Raw genomic sequence first — 21,131 nt, forward strand, 5'->3', positions numbered from 1 at the left:
TATGTTTAAAGTTAATAATCAAATGTTTTCATGTAAGCTTCCGATGATGGTACAACATGGTTATCCATAGTATAAAAAAAAAAATGTCTCAGATATTCTGGAAGGGGTTTCACTTGAGCTCTTAAGATAATCCCAACTTTTTAGAATCCTCCAATTTCACAGAAAACTTTCCCAAGAAATAGTGATTTATCAGATTTATTACCTAGACTTTTACTACCAATGATACTGTGACAGGAACCTAGAAATAGCTCCCTTTTTTGCTCTGTTTCTCCTTGAAGCAGAACCCAACACCTTTCACACACGTGTGTACACACAGACACGTGTACATACAGAGAAACACCAATCCAATCATATAACACACGTAAAAGACATTGATAATTTACTGAAGATAGCTGGGGCCCAGACAGGGTTTACTTTTAATACTATTGAGAAACTTCTTAAAAGCCCTTAAAACATCTCAGAGCATTCAAATGAGTTTCTCTCTGGCACTAGTTGTCTTCTTTCTCGTCTCTACAAAATCCCTCCTCAGGAGCTGGCAAAATGGCCATTATGTTTCAACTCTTCTCAACAGGCAGCCTTTCCTCACTACTTTACCCCCTTGTCCCCAACCACTCCTATATTCTCTTTCTCATGAGAAATTCTGCCTTCCTTTGGATTTTCTGATTTGAATTCCTCACTCCTTCATAGCAAAGTGAAAATGAACATCCCTTCTAAGAACACAACATCTGTAACTTTCAAAAAAAAATCTTCTGTATAATTTAGGCTTCAGCATCAAAATCACCAGCATAACAGCTTCAAGGCAAAAGATATTTATTTCTCTCTCGTGAACAAGGCCAGAGGTGGGTGATATAACTGTGTCAACAGGGTCCTGAGCTTTCTTCTTTTGGTTTCATTATCCTCAACACATGGTTTCCTTTTTTAAGACCTCCTCATTCTCTAAGATGACTGCTAGAGATCTATCCATTGTATCAGTATTCCAGACTAGAAACTAAAAAAACAAAACAAAACAAAACAAAAACACTGAAGGGTAGGATAGAGGCTTCCCTCTTTCCAGAAGTCTTCCTGTAAGTTCCTTTTAACCTGTCCACTTGCCTGCTATCACCTCAGAACTTAACTTCATGGCCAACCCAAGAGGCAAAGGAAGCTGAGAAAGGTGATCTTTGGGCAAGGTACATTCCTAAGAATTCTGTTAACTAGCAAAGAAGGGGAGATTATATAAAAAGGGGTAACCAGCACTCTCTGTAGAACCTTCCCTGAGGCAAATGTTTCCATTTTCTTCACTATCAGCATCATCATCATCACGAGGGCAAGCATCTATTTTAAGTACTTTCAGTGCACATTGCTAAGTGTTTTAACTTCCATTATCTAATATCTATATCCTCATACCATTCCCAATTTACAGATGAGGAAAACAAGGATTTAAATGATTTAAATGATGTTACTTGACCACCGTTGCAGGTAGAAGTCTCCAGACTTCTAGGACTGTGTGACCGAAAGTTCACGCATTCAACCATTAGACTTTATTCTGTTTCCCCTGTAGTCATGGCAGGTTTGACTGAATCTAGTCCACTGTGCGTTTGAAATGGCTATCCCATAGAATGTCATGAGCTAAATTAGAGATTCCTTTGTGGGGAAAAGAACATCATTGCCCTCATGGAAGCATCTGTTGGGAGGAAATGAAGAAGGGGTGGGTCAGAAGACAAGGAAGAAATCTGTGGTTGAAATGTATGGCAGTGTATACATGGATGAATCCAGCTGCATGAGGGAAGCAAGCATTTCTGTATGGATAGCCCAGGGAAAGGAGCTGGAACTCCTGTATGGGCGCTGCATGTGGGGCTGGGTGTTTAATAATCCAATAAATTTGGGTCCTGTCTGTAATAATGGTAGGGGGAATAATTAATTCTTGGTGTAGGTAATGTTGGCTGCCTTGATCACAAGTGTCAGTATTTAAGCAACTTGCCCCAAGTGCCAAGTCTCCATGATAAAATGGAAGTATGAAATCTGAACAAACTTGTAGAAGTACAAACACTATAGATTATTAGAGAATTACATCAGGACCAGCGGAGCCTCCTTGAACCAAAGGAATGATTAAACTGCCAATGGAAATGTAAACAGAAGTTCAATTAAAGAATTCACTCATTGTTCTTCATTTCTTTGATAAGTTTGCCCCGTGTGTCTTTAACTGGGTGAGCTAATTTTTCTATTCTCCAGTGCTACTAAACAGTTTCATGAGTAAACTATTTTGCTTAGCTTGGCCAGTTTTAAACTGGATGGGCTGTTGCCTGTTGAAGTCACCACACGTTCAAGTTCATTTTTTGTTGTTGTATGTATCATTATAATGGTTACAGGAAAATCAATAGATACCGATAAGCCAACTGTTTATTAATATGAAGTAATAACCATGACAGCTCATGAGATTTAAATAGCACACTTAGATCTTTTCAGCTTATTATCTTATTTCTATTAGAAATTATTGATGAGCAAGTAGAAACAATTGTATCCTCAAAAGAAAATGAGGCACCAAAAAAAAAAAAAAATGAATTGAGCCTTTGGAGCAGAGAAGCCATGTCTGGGGCAGAGCAAGAAACACCCACTCTTCTAATGACTCCATTGAGGGCCACTAACTTAGCCTTTGCTGTTCTCTCTGCCCTGCCCCATCATCATTATCTTCGTTGTCTTTATCCAACCTCTCCCTCACTTCTTCTTAGTCTAAAAGGTTGAATGACTCCAGTCAAGAGTCTAAGATGGGTTTTTTTTTTCTTCCAAAATTTTATTTAAATTCAAGTTGGTTAACATATAGTGTGGTATTGGTTTCAGGAGTAGAATTCAGGGATTCATCACTTACATACAATACCCAGTGCTCATCTCAACAAGTGCCCTCCTTAATGCCCATCAGCTATTTAGCCTGTCACCCCACACACCTCCCCTCCAGCAACCCTCATTTTGTTCTCTATAGTTAAGAGACTCTTACGGTTTGCCTCCTCTCTGTTTTTATCTTATTTTGTTTTTCCTTCCCTTCTCCTCTGTTCATCTGTTTTGTTTCTTAAATTCCACATATAGGTGAAATCATATGGTATTTGTCCTTTGTCTTTCTCTGATTTATTTTGCTTAGCATAATACACTCTAGTTCCATCCTAAAAATAGAACTACCCTACCGTCCAACAATTGCATGACTAAATATTTATCTAAAGGATACAAACCCCAGATAAGAAGGGGCACATGCACCCCAATGTTTATAGCAGCATTATCAACAATAGCCAAATTATGGAAAGAGTCCAAATGTCCATATACTGATGAATGGATAAAGAAGATGTGGTTTGTGTATACACACACACACACACACACACACACACACACACACACACAGACTGGAATATTACTGAGCCATCAAAAAGAATTAAATCTTGCCATTTCCAAAAACATGGATGGAACTAGAGTCTAAGATGGGGTTTAGCAAGACTTCTTCCTTTCCCAAGGTTCTCAAGGGGAGCAGGCCAAATGGTTTGCTCCATTTCCTTCCAACTGACATCTGAAAGTAAAGATAGCAGGAAGCAGAGTAGCTGTGGATGCCACGGATCTTACTCCATCTATCTGATCCAAAATAGGAAAGGTTTTTATTCTCAAAGATAATATACTTTTCTGGTTGACCTCCATATAAAGTTCCACTGAAGACCCTATAACTTTAAAATAACAAGGCCCAAGACCTTCCAGTAAAATTGAAAATGTCCTTACTCCTAACAGCATGCCATCATATCCTATTACAGATGACAGGCTGATTAAAATCTAGATGCCAAGCTGGTAAAATGCACCCTTCCCACCAGGACAGTTTAAGAAGACCAAGAGAGGTGTTAGCCGACCAACACCAGGATAGCAGAGAGGGTAAACCCAGGGAGTAGCAGAAATGGTGAGACATTGAACACCTGAATAAATAATAGCAAAATCTGCAAAGTCTTAAGTTTTCATGAGACGTAAGTTTCTAAAAGATTTGACGTTGTTTCGATAGGACCACCAGCATGAATGATATTCCTCTCAAGCGGCCTTTGCAATCTGTACTAATCTATGTTATCACTGATTTAGTCAGAGCCCAAGGGAAATGGCAGCATCAACAAAAGACTCCCGTCCATTGTGGAAGATGAGGAAGAGGAGGAGGAAGGGGAGGAAGAAGAGACAGCCTCCCTCTCTCCCATCTACACAAGGGGATCCTCCTCTTCACGCAGCAAGAAGGTGGGAAGCAATAAAAGCTATCTAGGCCTGAGCTTGAAGCAGCTGGCCTCAGGAACAGTGCCGTTTCACTCACCTATCAGAGTCTCCAGTTCAAATTCCCCGAAAAACAAACAGGAAACTGACCCCCCTAACCATGGAAAAAGGAAAGAGAGAAACTTGAAATTGCAACTTTCGGCTTTGAATAGTTCTGGACCCCCAGACCTCAGTCCAAGGTAAGAATCACATCATATAATTCTTTCCTAGGTAAAAATGGCTGCCTTTTATTCAAATTGGTACCTAGTTAGTAAATTATTCAGCCCTCTGGGCCTCTCAACCACACAGGTTCCTAGCCTGGGTTCTTCCGCTTTCCTGAATTTTGTGTGTAAATTTTGTTTCTGCGTGGAGGTGTGTACAGTATGACAATAGTTTTAGTTATATTCTCGAAAGGGTCCATTAAATGTTCAGAAGGCCTTCTTCACTCCCTTCATCCATTTAGCTCTACCTAAGTGTTGATGTTCATTTTCAATGCTATTTTCTTTATCATTGTGGATAACTGAAGCTTACTTTTATTTCTGGCCTCTTCGTTGGTAACACAGCATAGCTCTATTTTTAATTTTAAAAATTCTCTTTAGGATTAACTAAAGATGATTGAGAGGCTGAAAAATCCTGACTCAGGAATGTGAAAGAAGTGGTCTATGAAGCATAAAAGCAATAGTAAAAAATCACATCATAGCTGACAATAAATAGAAGCAAGAAAAAAAAATACTGAGTGCTTCCTATGTCCCATGTCCTCTGCTAGGTAATTTCACATTCGCTATTACATTTAGTCTTCTCAAGAGTCCTGTAAAGTAGTTCATATTATCTATACTATTTTGTCCAAAATCTCAGAGATTAAGTTTGGAAATCTGTATTCAAATTCTATTTTTCTACTTGTAAAGCAAGTGATATTTCTAAATATATTTAGCTACTCTTTTGAAGAACACAATTCATCCATTGAGAGATTTTTTTTAATTTTTTTTTTTAACGTTTTATTTATTTTTGAGACAGAGAGAGACACAGCATGAACGGGAGAGGGGCAGAGAGAGAGGGAGACACAGAATCAGAAGCAAGCTCCAGGCTCTGAGCCATCAGCCCAGAGAGCCCGACGCGGGGCTTGAACTAGCGGACCGCGAGATCGTGACCTGAGCTGAAGTCGGACGCTTAACCGACTGAGCCACCCAGGCGCCCCGAGATTTTTTTTTTTAAATAAGCAAAACACACTTAGAAGTTCAGGAATTCAGTTGAGGATGGTAATTTGAAAACATTGCCTTACTCTTCTCCTTCCTAAATTTGTAATAAGAAGAAAGACAGTAAATTTTAAATAGGGGGGAAATATATCAGAACTGAAAAAGAAAGGTTTATCCTGAACTTATAAGAAGAACATTTTTCCTTTTATATATAGAAAAAGATTGTGAGGACATACATCAAAATGCTAACAGTAGTGGTGCATTACAGGTGATTTTTATTTTCTAATTTTTGTTACTTTTATATTTATATTTTCTACAAAAGACTTACATTTTTTAAATAATGAGTACATTAAATAGCATTTAGCAAGGAAAGAAGACTAGCCAAAGTCCTAATAGTTGTTTATATGAAATTCTTTAACTCTTACTTCAGAGTTCTGTCCAGGTTCAGAGTAAAGGTGTCATCAAGGTTATTTAATGTGATGCCATAATCATTAGGTTAAAAGATTTTAATTCTGGATGAAGTGGTGATTTAATATGAATTCAGAGAAGAGGACTTCAGTAGCTTAAGGTGTTGAATCTAAGAATAAATAAGCTTGCAAATTCTACAGCATTTCTGTCCAATAGAAATATAATGTGAGCTAAAATTGTGAGGCACATATGTAACTTTAAATTTTCTAGTAGACACATTTTTAAAAAACAAACAAAACAAAAAACCCACATACACAAGTGAAGTTAATTTTAATAATATATTTTATTTGACTCACTATGTCCCAAATAATTAATTTCAAGTGTAAATAATAGTAAAATTTTACTAATAAAACCATTTGCATTTTTTACTCAAATATTCAAAATCTAATGTGCATTTTATGCTTACAGCACAGCTCAACTTGCATGAGCCACATTTCAGGTGCTCAATAGCCGTACAAAGCTAATGGCTACCATATTGGAGAGCACAGCTTTAGAGACTGCAGAATTTAGAAATCAATACAATATTTTTAAGCCTCCTAGAAATACTGGAAAAAAAAAAGCAAAAATGCACAACTAGCCAATTTCCTTTATTTTAAACAGGATCGTTGATGGAATTGAAGATGGAAACAGCAGTGAGGAAAGCCAGACTTTTGACTTCGGCTCTGAACGCCTCAGACCAGAGCCCAGAGTTTCTCCTCCTCTAGGAGGTAAGCTCTATATTTAGTCTTCTGTCAACGGGTGGTATTTCTTTTTAACTTGTAACGTTTGGCATTGACCCTTTTTTGCCTTCCCATTCTCTGAGTATTTCCCACATGTTAGAACTTTACCCATGCCATGGAAAAATTTGATTTGAGTCTATGCCATCTCCAAGTTTCTAAGATATCATTTGTAACTGTTCCTCTGTCCAGCCTAGATGCCCTGCCATTTACCAGCCCAGGTAAATGGTGTGTTAGGAGACTCAAATGTCTGCTATTCATTAAAGGGTGACCATGTTTTCTTAGGATAGATGCAGATTAATCCACAAAAATAACATTACCAAGAAGAAAAGCTGTGTTGGTTGTACACTATAGGAACATAGGTTATATTTATCCAACTTCTTGAGGAGCGATCCTGTATTTGCATTTTGTCAAAGGATAAAACAACTTCAGAAGGATGTTTGAAGGTTGGAAATGAGGGAGATCTATATGAAGCACTGTGCTCTAGCAATGGTAGATTAATGTAAGGGTACTCCCAAACCCAACCCAGATTCCTCCTTCTCCCTTGCCTTCTTGAGCTCATTGCCCATAAAAAGTAATCTGTCAACATAATGAAGGCCAGAAATGACAAAGAAATTGTAAAGAAGACGCACCTGTAGTTAATAAAGGGAGAATAATGAACAAGCATAGGCTAGCCAAAACAATTACCAGAAAACTGTAAGATGAAAGGCCAGCAGTCCCTGCCAGCTCTGTCCTCCCCTTCCCACTCAGCTCTGAGATCCTTGTGTCAGGATCCATTACTAATTAGTGAATCCCTCCATGAACAAAGCCAAGCCCAGTAAAGACTTTTGAATGTATGGTCCTGGGTGTGTGTGTATGTCTCCTTTTGGTGGAATTGCAGTATTCCATCTCAGCAGTCCTTCCTGGCCCTCATTATCATCTAGGGAAACGGAAGGGTCCTTGCAAGCCTCCTTGCTGTGGGTGGGGGAGGGGAGGTGTGCAGGGGGAATGGAAGACAGGGAAAGAAGGAGTGCAGATGTCAGTCAGCAATCCTGATTCGTTCATTCAGTTGACTTACATGTGCTGATATTACTCTGGGGAAAGAGGCACAGAAAGCATATAGCCACACTGATGTATTTGCTGCAAAAGTTGATGGCAGGTCCCAACCGGAAGTTTTCCTTATTGACTCACCTAGACCTGGAGATGATGCACAGAACCTCACCATGTCTATCCACCTATTTCTGCTCCCACCATCTCCTTAGCCTTCTCTTCTCCTCTTCCCAGTATGTAGCCCGATACTCATGCCCTCAAGCAACAGATTTTCTTAGCTCTATCTCGTAAATATCCCTCGATTCTAAGATTTTGTATCCTTACTGCCACCATATTTTTCCTTGCCACATCCATCTCTTGCCTGCTTTGCTACCAGAGTCTCTTCCCTGGTCTCACACTGCTCTCCATTCAGAGTAAACATTTTTAAAAATACAAATTTATTCTATAACTCTGATCCTATGCGTAAAACACTGACAGGGCTTCCTATTACCCTTAATGTGAAATTCAAACCTATTACCTAATTGCCTTTTAAATGTCTCTTTTCCCTGCTAGATTCTAAACTCCATGAGGGTCAATTATATTTTTTTTTATTCATTGTTCTCTCCTCTAAAGGAGGCTTAGCCTACCATATATGTTCTCTAATCATTCATTGAATTAATAGATTAACTTTGCAAAATTCTTTGCAAAATGAAAACTATATATATATATATATATATATATATATATATATATATATATCCTTTCTACTCCAGCTAGCAACGATTTATCTGTACTTTTGTCCCTGACAGAAATAAATGTATTTGGAAGAGCAAGGTTTAAAAAAAAAAAAGTGGAGATAAGAGAACCAGAAAATGGGAGAAATTATCTTTTAGAGCAATTCAGGAGGAGATAGGAAATCTGCAGTAGAGTTTAGCACCTGAAATAGAAGTTGGGTGGCGGCGGGGTAGGGGTGGGGAGGCTCTAATGGACACAGGAATCAATATTTAGGGGAGAAAAAGAGGAGGAACAGAACATCCCTTTTCTATGGTTTAGTCATTGGCTCTGATATATTTTTAGAGAATGGTCAAAAAAGAGGAAATGTCAGGCACCTGTGTGGCTCAGTTGGTTGAGCGTCCGACTTCGGCTCAGGTCATGATCTCATGGCTTGTGAGTTCGAGCCCCGTGTCGGGCTCTGTGCTGACAGCTCAGAGCTGGAGCCTGCTTTCAATTCTGTGTCTCCCTTTCTCTCTGCCCCTCTCCTGCTCATTCTCTGTCTCTCTGTCTCTCTCTCTCTCAAGAATAAATAAACATTAAAAAAAAAAAACTTAAAAAAAAAAGAGGAAATGTGTCATCTTGGAACATGGTGGTGATTTGCCATGGACACATCCCATCAGTGAGGTCATGGTCCCCACCATGATACGTGCCCAGTTTCAAGGTGTGTATCAGACAGGATCCAGAGGATTACTAGAAGCATGTTCAATCCCAGGGAGACAGAACCTACAGTGCACAGGCATCAGGAAGAGTTAAAGGCAGTAGCTTAGGTTTCCTTACCCATTTCAACTGCCTCAATCCTCACATATGAAGTTTATTACTAAAGGACCCATTCTGTGTGTGTTACACTTTTCAGACTCAGAGATTGGAGCTGCTGTTCTCTTCATCAAAGCAGAGGAGACCAAGCAGCAAATAAATAAACTCAACAGTGAGGTATGGAGCTTTCTCTTCCTTTGGTCATGCTGGAGTGGTAAGAGCTATAAATCCTAGTTACCAGCAAAAGCAGTAAAATGTAGTAATTACAGGCATATGCTCTGATGTCAGACCACCATGGATGAATTCCCACTAAGCCTCATGTGAGTTATGTGACCATTGACAAGTTCCTTACTTTCTCTCATGCTCTATTTCCCCACGTGTAAGTAGAGGGTAATGATTATGCCTACCTTATGGCCCATTGTGAAATTGAGATAGTGCAGGCAAATCATTTAGCATAAAGTGAGCACTAACTAAATGATAATTATACTAATTAGCATCATAAATGTATTGATACTTGGTATAACTGGTGCTTTTTCACTTTTTTCATGTACTTTAATTTTTAATGAGTTAAAGCAAGGTGATTAATCCAAAGATGAATGCTATTTCTCAGAATAATCAAATGGCCTGAAATGCGCTTCTTTTCCCTGACACATATTTGCTGTGTAACTTTGAGCACTTTACCTCTCTGGACCTTGCCATCTATTCATGTAAAATAAGGTAATTTTTAGGAACTTTATTAAAATATATTTTGCATATCATAAAACTCACTCATTCCAAGTGTACAATTCAATGATTTTAGTAACCTTATTGAACAGTTCTACCGTCACCGTATCAGTTTTAGAATGCTTTTACCTACATCCCTGCAGTGAGACCTCTCGTCTTACTAGAGGTTACCTACTTTTTGCCTTTTCTGGCCATCTCATATAGAGAAGGTAATATCTGAATCACTATCCTAACTTTGGTGCCCTTCCGAAAAATTTTAATAATTTTGTCTCGAATAAAAACATTCGAGACAATTTGGAGGCAAATAGTTTATTTGGGAGGTGGCCCAGGAAGCAACATAAAGGATAGAGAGGTAAGGCAGAAGAGAAAGGAAAGCACAGAAAGAAAGGCGTGTTAATAAGATAATTAACTCTGTGGGCAACTGGGGCTCAATCCTGCTGGGGACCACTGAGAGAGTATGTAGGACAATTCAAAACTGTTCCACCATAAGGCAAGGAAAAATGGAATTGGGGGTGGTTCCTGAGAGATTGACTCCCTTGCTCTTCATGCAGGCCTCGCTGCAGAGGAGACTAGAAAGGTTCTTCAGACAAAAATACGCAGGAAGACCTGGACCTTCCGGGTACACCTAGGGTGAGGGCACATGGACAGGCACAGACAGTGTGCACAGTGTAATAGAATCCCTTTCTAGGACTAAGATTACCTGAGGAGATCGTAGCGAAAAATATAATAGTTATTGACACTGGGAAGATTTGTGGAAAATGAAATCATGTTATCGTATCAGTTTCCAATTATCTGCAACAATGGAAAACTGGGTAGTTTGTCATAAAGCCCAGAGGTTTCTCTTAAACCTGTGTATCTTCAGCTTAGTGAAGATTTATGATTTACTGCTGTCTCTCCTTCTGCGCCCACTTTCTCTGGGAGTAAGATTGTTGCTAATGAGACGTAAGAGAGACAAAGGGCAGACTAACAATATAGGAATGAAAAACTAATCAGATTGAAACTCCTTAAATCACAAAGACTTGGCCATACACTGGGTCTCGTAAATAACATCTTGTTAAATACAACAAAACAAACCTAAATACCCTGTTGGAAAACTTTTTATTGAACAATTTCTTTTCAAATATTTTTCTTGGCTAAAAGCACCAATTAATATTAACTGTTTGGATTCTTTTCCCTCATATGTGAGATCATTTAATGGTTTTAAGAACTGACTGACCAATGTCTTAGCTCAAATACTAGAGTCAGTAATTATTCTGGGGAAAAATGTGTTTATATCTTCACCTTTTGGAATGTACATAGTTTCCTAAATCACAGCTGTAAATCCACACCCTCTACGATTTTCCTTTGACCATGCGAACTAGTGGTAGATACGTTAAAACAGATAACCACTTGGAAAACAAAATATTTCCCCAATGTGATTCTGTATTTATGATTGCTTTTCTAGTGAGATGATATAAATCTTTTTATCTTGCCATATATTGAAATAAAAAGGGCAAGGTAAAATATCAATGGTCCAATTATCCTTCCCTAAGGAATTAGTTTTTTCTTATAGGAAAATATCTGATTTCTTCATGGCTGAAGCTTAAGTTAGAAAAATCTTATCCTTTGCACAGAATTTAATTTATAGTCTTGACTCTTTGGGTAGTGCGTTAAAACCCACTAAGACAGGCAGAATGAAAATACAAATTGGCTTCAAAGTGTAAAATTATTTTTCTTCCGACCTACTTGTTTTTTTCCTCCTATCTCCTATAATGTCGTTTATGTAGCGAAAAAAAAATCTGTCTTTTAAAATCCAAGCCTAGGGGCGCCTGGGTGGCTCAGTAGGGAGCACCGCGTCGGGCTCTGTGCTGACAGCTCAGAGCCTGGAGCCTGTTTCAGATTCTGTGTCTTCCTCTCTCTGACCCTCCCCCGTTCATGCTCTGTCTCTCTCTGTCTCAAAAATAAATAAACGTTAAAAAAAAAAAAAAATTAAAAAAATAAAATAAAATAAAATAAAATCCAAGCCTAATTTTTCCACTTCCCCTGTATCCTGCCACTCACCCATGTGATCATTTGATTGCTTTATTCTTCATTTATTCTTTTCCTTGTTCTGAGTAAACAAGAGAAGAATTGATAATGAACATGGGATGCACTGCATAATAATAACTCTTTAATAAAAAGGGCAATCCCCAATATATGCGAGGCATGTCGAGCATTATGTAAAGTTTGAGAACACAGCAACAACCCCATTCTGATATTTGCCCAGACATTTAAGATATAAAGACATTGTTCATTGATGTGTAGATTTCATAATCAGCTGGCTAAATACAGAACAAAAATCAGAAAGGAAATGATGTTGGTAATAACCTACATTCACAGAACAGTGACGGGTTTAAAAGATGTAGGGCAGCTGCTAATATTAGAACGCTTTTGAAAACATTGTCATTGCTCTACCGCGGACAAAGAAATAGTGCGATTCTAAGGAAATTGTTTAAAAATAACAACAAAATGTCACCGTGGGGGACATGGGCTGTGTAAGTCAAATGCTCCATTTCTGAAAAGGTTTGTAGGTAAGGGTTAGAATGTTTTCTCATTTCTGAAATCTGCCTGACCCAGAAAGACATTGCGGCAAAGCCTACCAAGGGAACCTACGTGCTCTGCCACAGCAGGCATAAGACATAAAACACACTAGTAGAGAAAGAGAATGAGCTTTAGAGAAAGAAAAATATTCTTCTCCCTATTCATAAAATTAACTCTCTGACTTCAGCAAAGCGTTCACCTTCCCTAAGTTCAGATTTTTTCTCTATTAAATGCTAATGATGAAATCTGCAATATAGGATTGTTGTGAGGACCTAATACCATATGTAAACCATTCAGCATGATGTCTTCTGTTAATAAGGGGTCAAATACTCATTCGCTCCTTATATAAGGTTGTACTTCTATCCAACAAAAGGTAACTCTCAAGTTAGCACGCCCCCCCGCCCCCCTACTCTCCCCTGCCCAGTGCAGACTAATTAGTCCATGTTTACGGAAGAAAATGAAAATGAATGGACTTAAGGGAAACATTTGATCATGAAAGTGACTATTTTTTACCTGAGACTTTTCTCTTGCTATGAAAATACCGAATATAGGGGCACCTGGGTATCTCGGTCGGTTAAGTGGCCAACTCTTGATTTTGGCTCAGGTCATGATCTCAAAGTTAGTGAGATTGAGTCCCACTTTGGGGTCTGTGCTGACAGCAAGGAGCCTGCTTGGGATTCTCTTTCTCCTCTTGCTCTCTGCCCCTCCCCCCACTCATGCTCGCTCTCCCTCTCTCTCTCAAAATAAACATTAAAAAAAGAAAAGAATAGAAAATTAAAATAGAAAAATGAAAGGGCATATTGTTTGTATTTCAGTGTATCTTATTTTAGCTAAATAGTTTGATGTAATAGTGTCAGTGTATTAATGTAAAGAACACTTGTTCTATGAGACTTCAAGATTTAAGGGCTAAGAGACGTTAAGTATGCCAGTTTACCAATGTTTAATCATTACCTGATATTACACTAAACATAAATAGCAAAATGATTATAAAACTAGGCAGAATGGAAGCTTACAGGAAGGATAAGCATAGCCAAATCTTCATTTTCAAAATGAAAAAATGCAGGTGGCTTGTGAAATCATCCTTGCCCAACAAAGGGCATTTTGACTGGAATTCTCTGATTGACACTTTTAGAATTTTATTTTGTTTAAAAAATAAACAACTTCATTGAGATATAATTAACATATCATATAATTCATCCATTTAAAGTGTATAATCTGAAGGCTTTCAGTATGTTCACAGAGTTGTGCATTCGTTACCATACTCAGTTTTCAACCATTGTAAACCATTACCCCACAAAGAAGCCCTATACCCTATAGCCATCACCCGTGATGCCTGAAGTTCCCCTACCCTCAGCCCTACTAACCTACATTCTCTGCCCCTATATTTGCCTGTTCTGAACATTCCCTATAAGTGGAATCTTACATTATGACCCTCTGTGACCAGCTTTTTTCATTTAGTATAAGGTTTTCAAGGCTCACCCATGTTGTGGCCATACCAATACCTCATTTCTCTTTACACCCACGTAATATTCCATTGTGTGGATATACCACTTTTTGCTTATTCATTCACCAGCTGATGGGCATTTGTGTTGTTACCACTTTTCAGCTAATATGAATAATGTCGCTGTGAACATTCATAAAACATTCACACAAGTTTTTGCGCGGACATGTTTTAATTTCTCTCGGGTAATTAAGTGGAATTGCTGGATTGTATGGTAACTCTGTGTTTAAAACATCTGAGAAACTGCCAGACTGTTTCCCAAAGCAGCAGCAGCACTTTACATTCAGCAGCATATGAAGGTTCCAGGCTCCTATTTCCTTGCCAACAATTTTTTATTTGTTATTATAAGACTTTGTTATTCTAACCATACTAGTGTGTGTGAAGCGGTATTTCATTGTAGTTTTCGTTTGAATTTCCTGGATAGCTATTAATATTGAGGATCTTTCCATGTGTTCATTCTTTGGAAAATCATCTGTCCAGATCCTTTACCCACTTTAAAACTGGGCTGTTTCTTTATTCCTGAGTTGTAAGAATTCTTTATATGTTCTAGATACAAGTTATGATTTTCAGTTTTCTTCTCCCATTACTTAAGTTGCCTTTTCATTCCCTACATGCTAGTCTTTGAAGCACAAAAGTATTAATTTTGGTGATATCCATTTTATGTATTTTTTCTTTTGTTCTTTGTGATTTTCAGGTGACATTTACAAATTTGTATCATGAGATCAGTAAAGTCTGCTTCAGTCAAACAAATAAAACAACAATAATGGAAGTTGTTCTTAAGAGTTGCTTTGCTACTTTTCTAAATGGCTATGAAGATTTAGAGTTCTATTAATAATTCACACAAGGAAACCTACATGAGTAATACCCTATGGTAAAGGGTATTCCTTAATCCTCTGAATTACTGTTATCATATCTTTTCATTGAAAATTGGTTCAACTGAAACACACTGACAGAATTGCAAGACCATTCCAAGATCCTACTATACAATCTCTTTTCTTCCTCATCATGATCCTATTTAACTCTTGACCATCAATTCTCAAAAGCAAAATTTAAAAAAAGCTATACATTCACTTGTTGACGTAGAAAAACAAAATCCATTTAACTGCTGGCAAAGCCATTCTGCATTTCTCATTTTAAAACATAAGTATTATTGACAATAATGATTCATTTCATGGACACAGCTTTCTAAACTGGAATATACCCAACTATTTAATGATTTACAGAACACTTGTTTATTTTCAGTTCTCAGGCCTGTATGCATAGATAGATTTGTATCTCTCGTGAGAGATTTACTGATCATAAATAAATAAATAAATAAATACTCTAAAGAATAATGAGGACCTACCAAAAGAAAAAAATATATGTAAATCGCTCAAAAGCTTTTCCTGTGAAGTGTGAATTTCACATTCATGTAGTTTTGGATATTAGCTGTTTCAGTCCTCCAGGCCTGTGATCACTTACATATAGACCTCTTCTAATTTTGAAGAGGGAGACTAAATGGACATATTGGTAAGGGCCCAAGGGAGACCAATGCCATATTTCAAATGGGCAATTTGAGCAGGGTTGAATAAAAGGAGTACTTACAAAGAAGTTAGTTGAGTATAGAGAAAACACAAAGGATAGAACAGTCCCTCCCACCGTGGGGATAATGACAGAAGGTCAGTACAACACCTAGGTCTAAAGGGCCCAGAGTAGAGACTGGTTATAGAATCTTGAGTCAGAGGAAGGTGGGTGAAAAGCCACCTGAAAGGAGCTGTGATCTTTATTGGGATCTTCTACCCACCTCAACCCTGCAGGGAAGCAGCCGGAGGAACACATACCCCAACCTCCCTCTCCTACCCCCCTCTGATCTGCTAATGTTCTACAATGGCCAAACCCAACCAGAAACCAAAGAACCAATGAGCCTGTTGATGGGGTTCATACAAGTCAGCCTCCAAGGAGCAAAACTGGTTGGAAAGTGAATCTATTCTAAAAATACAAATGGGAAATATTCAGTAAAATGAGTTACTATGTATTCAAGCAAGTACAGAAAAAATCAAATGAAATTTAAACAATTAGTTATTGATTGCTTATTACTAGTAATTAACCAGTTAGTAGTAACTAGTTATTTACTTACTACTAACCAATAGTTTCAGAATAACTGGTTATTTTTTAAAAAGATGGATATGGGTATTCCCCTCCCATACTTGCTAAATAATTTGTAAGTTGATATGTTTTTAAAAGAATATGCCCCCCTGCCATTTTCCATTCATCAATAGGAAAATTAAGTTCAATAATTGATCCAATCCAACAGCTACAAATAATATTCAAATTTTTTAAATAGAATCTTATAGTCGAAAGTGATTACAGGGAAATTTTCTTTCCTATCCTCCCTCAATACATGGATTTCCCCCTTTTTAAAAAAAAATTTTTTAATGTTTATTTATTTTTGAGAGAGAGAAAGAGAGTGTGAGCCGGGGAGGGGCAGAGAGAGAGGGAGACACAGAATCCAAAGCAGGCTCCAGGCACTGAGCTGTCAGCACAGAGCCCGATGCGGGGCTCAAACCCACGAACTGTGGATCATGACCTAAGTTGAAGTCAGACGCCCAACTGACTGAGCCACCCGGGCGCCCCCATGAATTTCCCTGTTTAAAAAGGAGAACCTCATACATCTTTCAAAAGAGGTATGATTTTGCCTCCAATACCCTATGAATTTTTTTGATTCTTCTACGATGAATCCCAATTCTAAAGTCCCTTCTTTAAGCTTTAACACCTGCTTTCTAAACTTGCCATTCAGTATTTACTTTTTATGTACATTTACGTTATTTTCATATGTACATTTCTTCCTTCCCCAAGGCTCTTGAGAACTTGGATTATGTCTCCAAAGAATTCTGTGAATTGCCTCAAAATTGTCACTATTTTTGTTATTGTTAAAATACTGAGACTTTACTGAAGTGCAACAGAGAATATCCTGTATCTCAAATAAGGACTTGGAAATAAGCATATATGAACTTGTGAAGGTTTGGGTTTTTTATTAAGTCTTTTTATTGGAGAACAATTAAGCACCTAGAGAAATGGACACTGACACTTCCCATTTACTTGTGCACAATTATAAATAAACACAATATCATAAATCAGTACTAAATTAGTCACATTTCCTTTTTATGCTTATATGACTATGTGATAGGATAGATTTTGAAATAATCAATTTTTTATAAATAATGAGTAGAAGAATTATTCTGAAACAAATATTTAAGCAACCTCAGCTTTGATATTACTGTATTTTCATATTGTGGTAGAATCATAAAATCTGAAATTTGGGAGATATCTCAGAGGCCACCTATTCTGGCTTTTCACCCTATATGAGAATTTTCTTTCTGAGATTATTGGCAAGAAGTTATTTTGCCTGAGTATTGTCTATAGTAAGAACTCACTATGCCTCAAAGAAATTGGTTCCCAAACCTACTTGTGCTTTCAGATTCTCAAGGAATGTTTTTTTACAGGATTATAGATATTTTTAATAATTAATATATAAAATAATGACTACTTTTAAAATAACTATTCCTTTGGCCAAGCATAGACCAACTAAATCTCAGAACCTCTAGAGTTGTCACTGGGTATCTGTATTTTTTTTTAATTCTCCAAATGCTTCTGATGACCACCAACCTCATTTCTCAATTACTTTAGCTCTTAGAAACCTATTCTCTATATTTAGCTCATATAACTCTCTGTAAAGACTTTTATTAATTTTTCTTACTTCTGTCCCTCTTGAGTTGAATAGAAAAAGCTACGTAAATGTTTTTTCAATGAAAATACTTTAAATTTTGGAGGTAGCTACTATCTTTCTTCCTCCCCATTCTGTGGCAGGTTTTTCTCTTCTATAAATGTTCTCTCTTCTTTGAAACTTTACTCATGTGACATGAAGTACAGACCCTTAATCATCATGATTAACTTCCTTTGTCTCTTCCCTTTCCTCTGTTCCAATTTCTTAAAGCAATCACAAATGACCCCAGCTGTCCTACAGAGGACATTTCCAGAACAGACATTGTCCACATATTTTAGCTTATGAAAGCACCTAAAGGTCTTGAATTTGTTCTCTCTGTTCAGAAAGCTCTTCTCCAAGATATCTGCATGGACAGCTCTCTTCCCTCTTGCAAGCCTATGTGCAAATGTCAATTTCTCAGTGAAGTCTTCCTTGACCAGTCTTTTTTTTTTTTTTTTTTTAATTTTTTTTCAACGTTTTTTATTTATTTTGGGGACAGAGAGAGACAGAGCATGAACGGGGGAGGGGCAGAGAGAGAGGGAGACACAGAATCGGAAACAGGCTCCAGGCTCTGAGCCATCAGCCCAGAGCCTGACGCGGGGCTCGAACTCACGGACCGCGAGATCGTGACCTGGCTGAAGTCGGACGCTTAACCGACTGCGCCACCCAGGCGCCCCGACCAGTCTTTTTAAAATAGAAGCCCCACTCCCCAAATTTACTTCCAAATTTGTTTTCTCTCATAGCCCATCAAAACTCAATTATACTACATGGTTTATTTATCTACATTTGTCATTGTCTTTATCCCCCCCTCCCCATTAGAATGTCAGTTCTACGAGGACAAGAGTCTTTATTTGCCTTTTTCTTTGCTATGATTGGCACACAGTAGACATACATTTATGGTGAGAATGCATAAAAAAATGCTGGATTATGCATTATATCTATTTTAACCATCAGGCATTAAAACATTGAAGAGAAAAATGGAATTTCACTTCTGAGTTTGAAGAGACATTAGAAATACTGTCATGTTACATGTTCTTATCACAGATGAGTAAATTGAGGCCCAGAGATCATCACATATGCAGCAAGAGATATAGAAAGGCCTAGAAACAAGACCTGAATCCCAGTTCAGTAGTTTTCTTTTATTGGGTTAGCTTTCAAAGAAGACCATCCTTGGTCTGCAATGAAAAGATTTCCTTCTGAAATATCAGAAACTCACATCAAGACTTGAGTCTTTGGTCCCTTAAATTACCCATATGTACTTAAGTGCAATACTTGATTTAATCATGCACAGCTCATTTTAAGGTATGATAATTTTAGAAAGGGCTTTCAAAAAAAGACTAATAAAATGTACTATATGTTTATTCAAGAGGAAAATATATGTTTTCCCATATATGTTTCCCACTGATGACTATTCCACATGTTAGCATTTTGAAATCCAGAAAAAGAAAGAAAAGAAAAGAAAAGTAAGGAAAATAAAGAGAAGAGAAAAGAAAAAAAGAAAAGAAGTATATTTTAAAGCCAATAAAATGATAGAGTGTTAAGAAGAGACAAAGGGGGTGGCTGGGGGGAGTCCACTTGTAATATACTGACTTTTTAAATGTGTTTTTAAATCAAATATGATAACTGGTAACAAAATACTGTTACGACAGACTTACGCTTACTTCAGTTGATAATCTGCAAGCCTACTTTCTAAAATAAATCTCCTCCGACTTGGAAATGAAGGAGTTTCTATTCAAATAGCATTCATTAAAACGTTTGCTAGGGAAACGTATTTTGTTTAAAACCCCATTATCAGAAAAAGCTTAATTTGGGGAAGGTGTCTGCCAGTGGTTAAAACAAAATCCTTTCTAGACTTCTGAACAAGTTTTAGGTACCATGTTCCATGGTACTTTATACTACACCTTGCTGGATTGGTCTTTCTCACTGGGGTGTTCAGTGCTCAATTGCTGTGAGAGTTAAAAGAAGAACCCTTGCATTAATTCAGATAGGAACCTACCGTTTTGATGTTTTTTTTGGACACTGATTTGCAGTAGTTAAAAATTTGTCATTGAAATTTACAACCACCAGAGATAAAGGAGAAACAATTAATGAAAAAATCAGTGTTCTTTTTAGGGTAAAATATTTTGGGGATTTTTAAAGAAATTAAATGCATATAGATGTATTTTTTAAGTGAGGTTCTAGTGTGCATATTGAATATTTTGTTTTTATTTTTTAATCATCAGCAATTTTAAACATACAGATATTGATATAATACCAGATATCCAAATAACTGTTAGCCATATTAGTAAATAATAACATGTCTCCATGTTTCATATGTTGTGCTTTAAAGAAATTTAAATTTTTATATCCTCTCAAGCTCTTTTTTCCTATTTCATAAATAATAGAATTCAAGAGTTAGAGAAAAACATTTAAGAACAAATTAGAAATTAGAAATTAGGGTAGAAAATTAGAAATAGGGTACTTAAGCCATTTAAGTGTCCGGCTCTTGATTTCAGCTCAGATGATGATCTCATTCATGAGTTCAAGACCCATGCTGGGCTCTGCACTAACAGTACAGAGCCAGCTTGGGATTCTCTGTCTCTCTCTCTCTCTCTCTCTCTGCCCTTCACCCACTTGTGTTCTCTCTTTCTCCCCCCCCCCCCACCTAAAATAAATAAATAAACATTAAAAAATTAAAAGTGAGAAAAAGATCATTGTAGAAATTGCCTAAATTAGAAGCAACACAAGAACAAATAAACAAAGCCAAATTGGTGGTGAAAAGGGAGGAAAATTTAAAGCATCTTATCTAAATGAAGAGAATTTTTTCTAAAAAGGATTAGGAGAAAAGTGTCAAATATTTAAGATAAACAAAGAAGCTCTAACATAACAAAAAAATGTAAGTCTCAGAATAAGAATGCCAAATTCAGGGAACCAAACAAACACTAAGAACAATAATCCAATAAAACTCCCCTAAAATTACAAAAAAAATTTTTGAAACTGCATACTGCCAATTTCACATCCTAGTGAAATTACTAGACTTTAAAGTAAGACAAAAAATTCATTAGTTATTTAGACAAAAAAGATCTTTTTATAAAGGACTAGCAAGGGAAAAATCTAGACCGTCATTAGACTTTTAGACAGCAACATTTTATGCAAGATGAAGTAACATACAAAATATACAAGATTCTTAGGAAAAGAAAGTGTAAACTAAGGATTTTATATCCAACAAAAATGACCATCACGGGGGGCTCCTGGGTGGCTCTGTCAGTTAAGTGTTCAACTTCAGCTGAGGTCATGATCTCATGGCTCATAAGTTCGAGCTCCACATTGGGCTTTGGGCTGATAGCTCAGTGCCTGGAACCTGCTTCAGATTCTGTCTCCTGGTCTCTCTGCCCCTCCACCACTCACACTCTGTCTCTCTCTGTCTCACAAAAATAAATAAACATTAAAAAAAAATAATAACCATCAGGTACCAAACT

General features: G+C 37.2%; 2 protein-coding genes across 2 annotated transcripts in view; one reads left to right on the forward strand and one right to left on the reverse strand.

Annotated features, from left to right (window-relative positions):
* KCNH8 (potassium voltage-gated channel subfamily H member 8) overlaps positions 1-21,131 on the forward strand; it is a 356,732-nt gene that overhangs the window by 325,061 nt on the left and 10,540 nt on the right. Inside the window, exons 13-15 of the mRNA XM_060638579.3 lie at positions 4,078-4,436; positions 6,498-6,604; positions 9,249-9,325. Coding sequence (XP_060494562.1) covers positions 4,078-4,436; positions 6,498-6,604; positions 9,249-9,325 — 543 coding nt within the window. The remainder of the gene's footprint in view (positions 1-4,077; positions 4,437-6,497; positions 6,605-9,248; positions 9,326-21,131) is intronic.
* LOC144612792 (uncharacterized) overlaps positions 1-21,131 on the reverse strand; it is a 240,230-nt gene that overhangs the window by 5,287 nt on the left and 213,812 nt on the right. The gene's annotated exons all lie outside the window — the stretch shown is intronic.

This window comes from Panthera onca, chromosome C2, assembly GCF_046562875.1.
Source record: "Panthera onca isolate mPanOnc1 chromosome C2, mPanOnc1 haplotype 2, whole genome shotgun sequence".
In the NCBI taxonomy this organism is placed as follows: Eukaryota; Metazoa; Chordata; class Mammalia; order Carnivora; family Felidae; genus Panthera; species Panthera onca.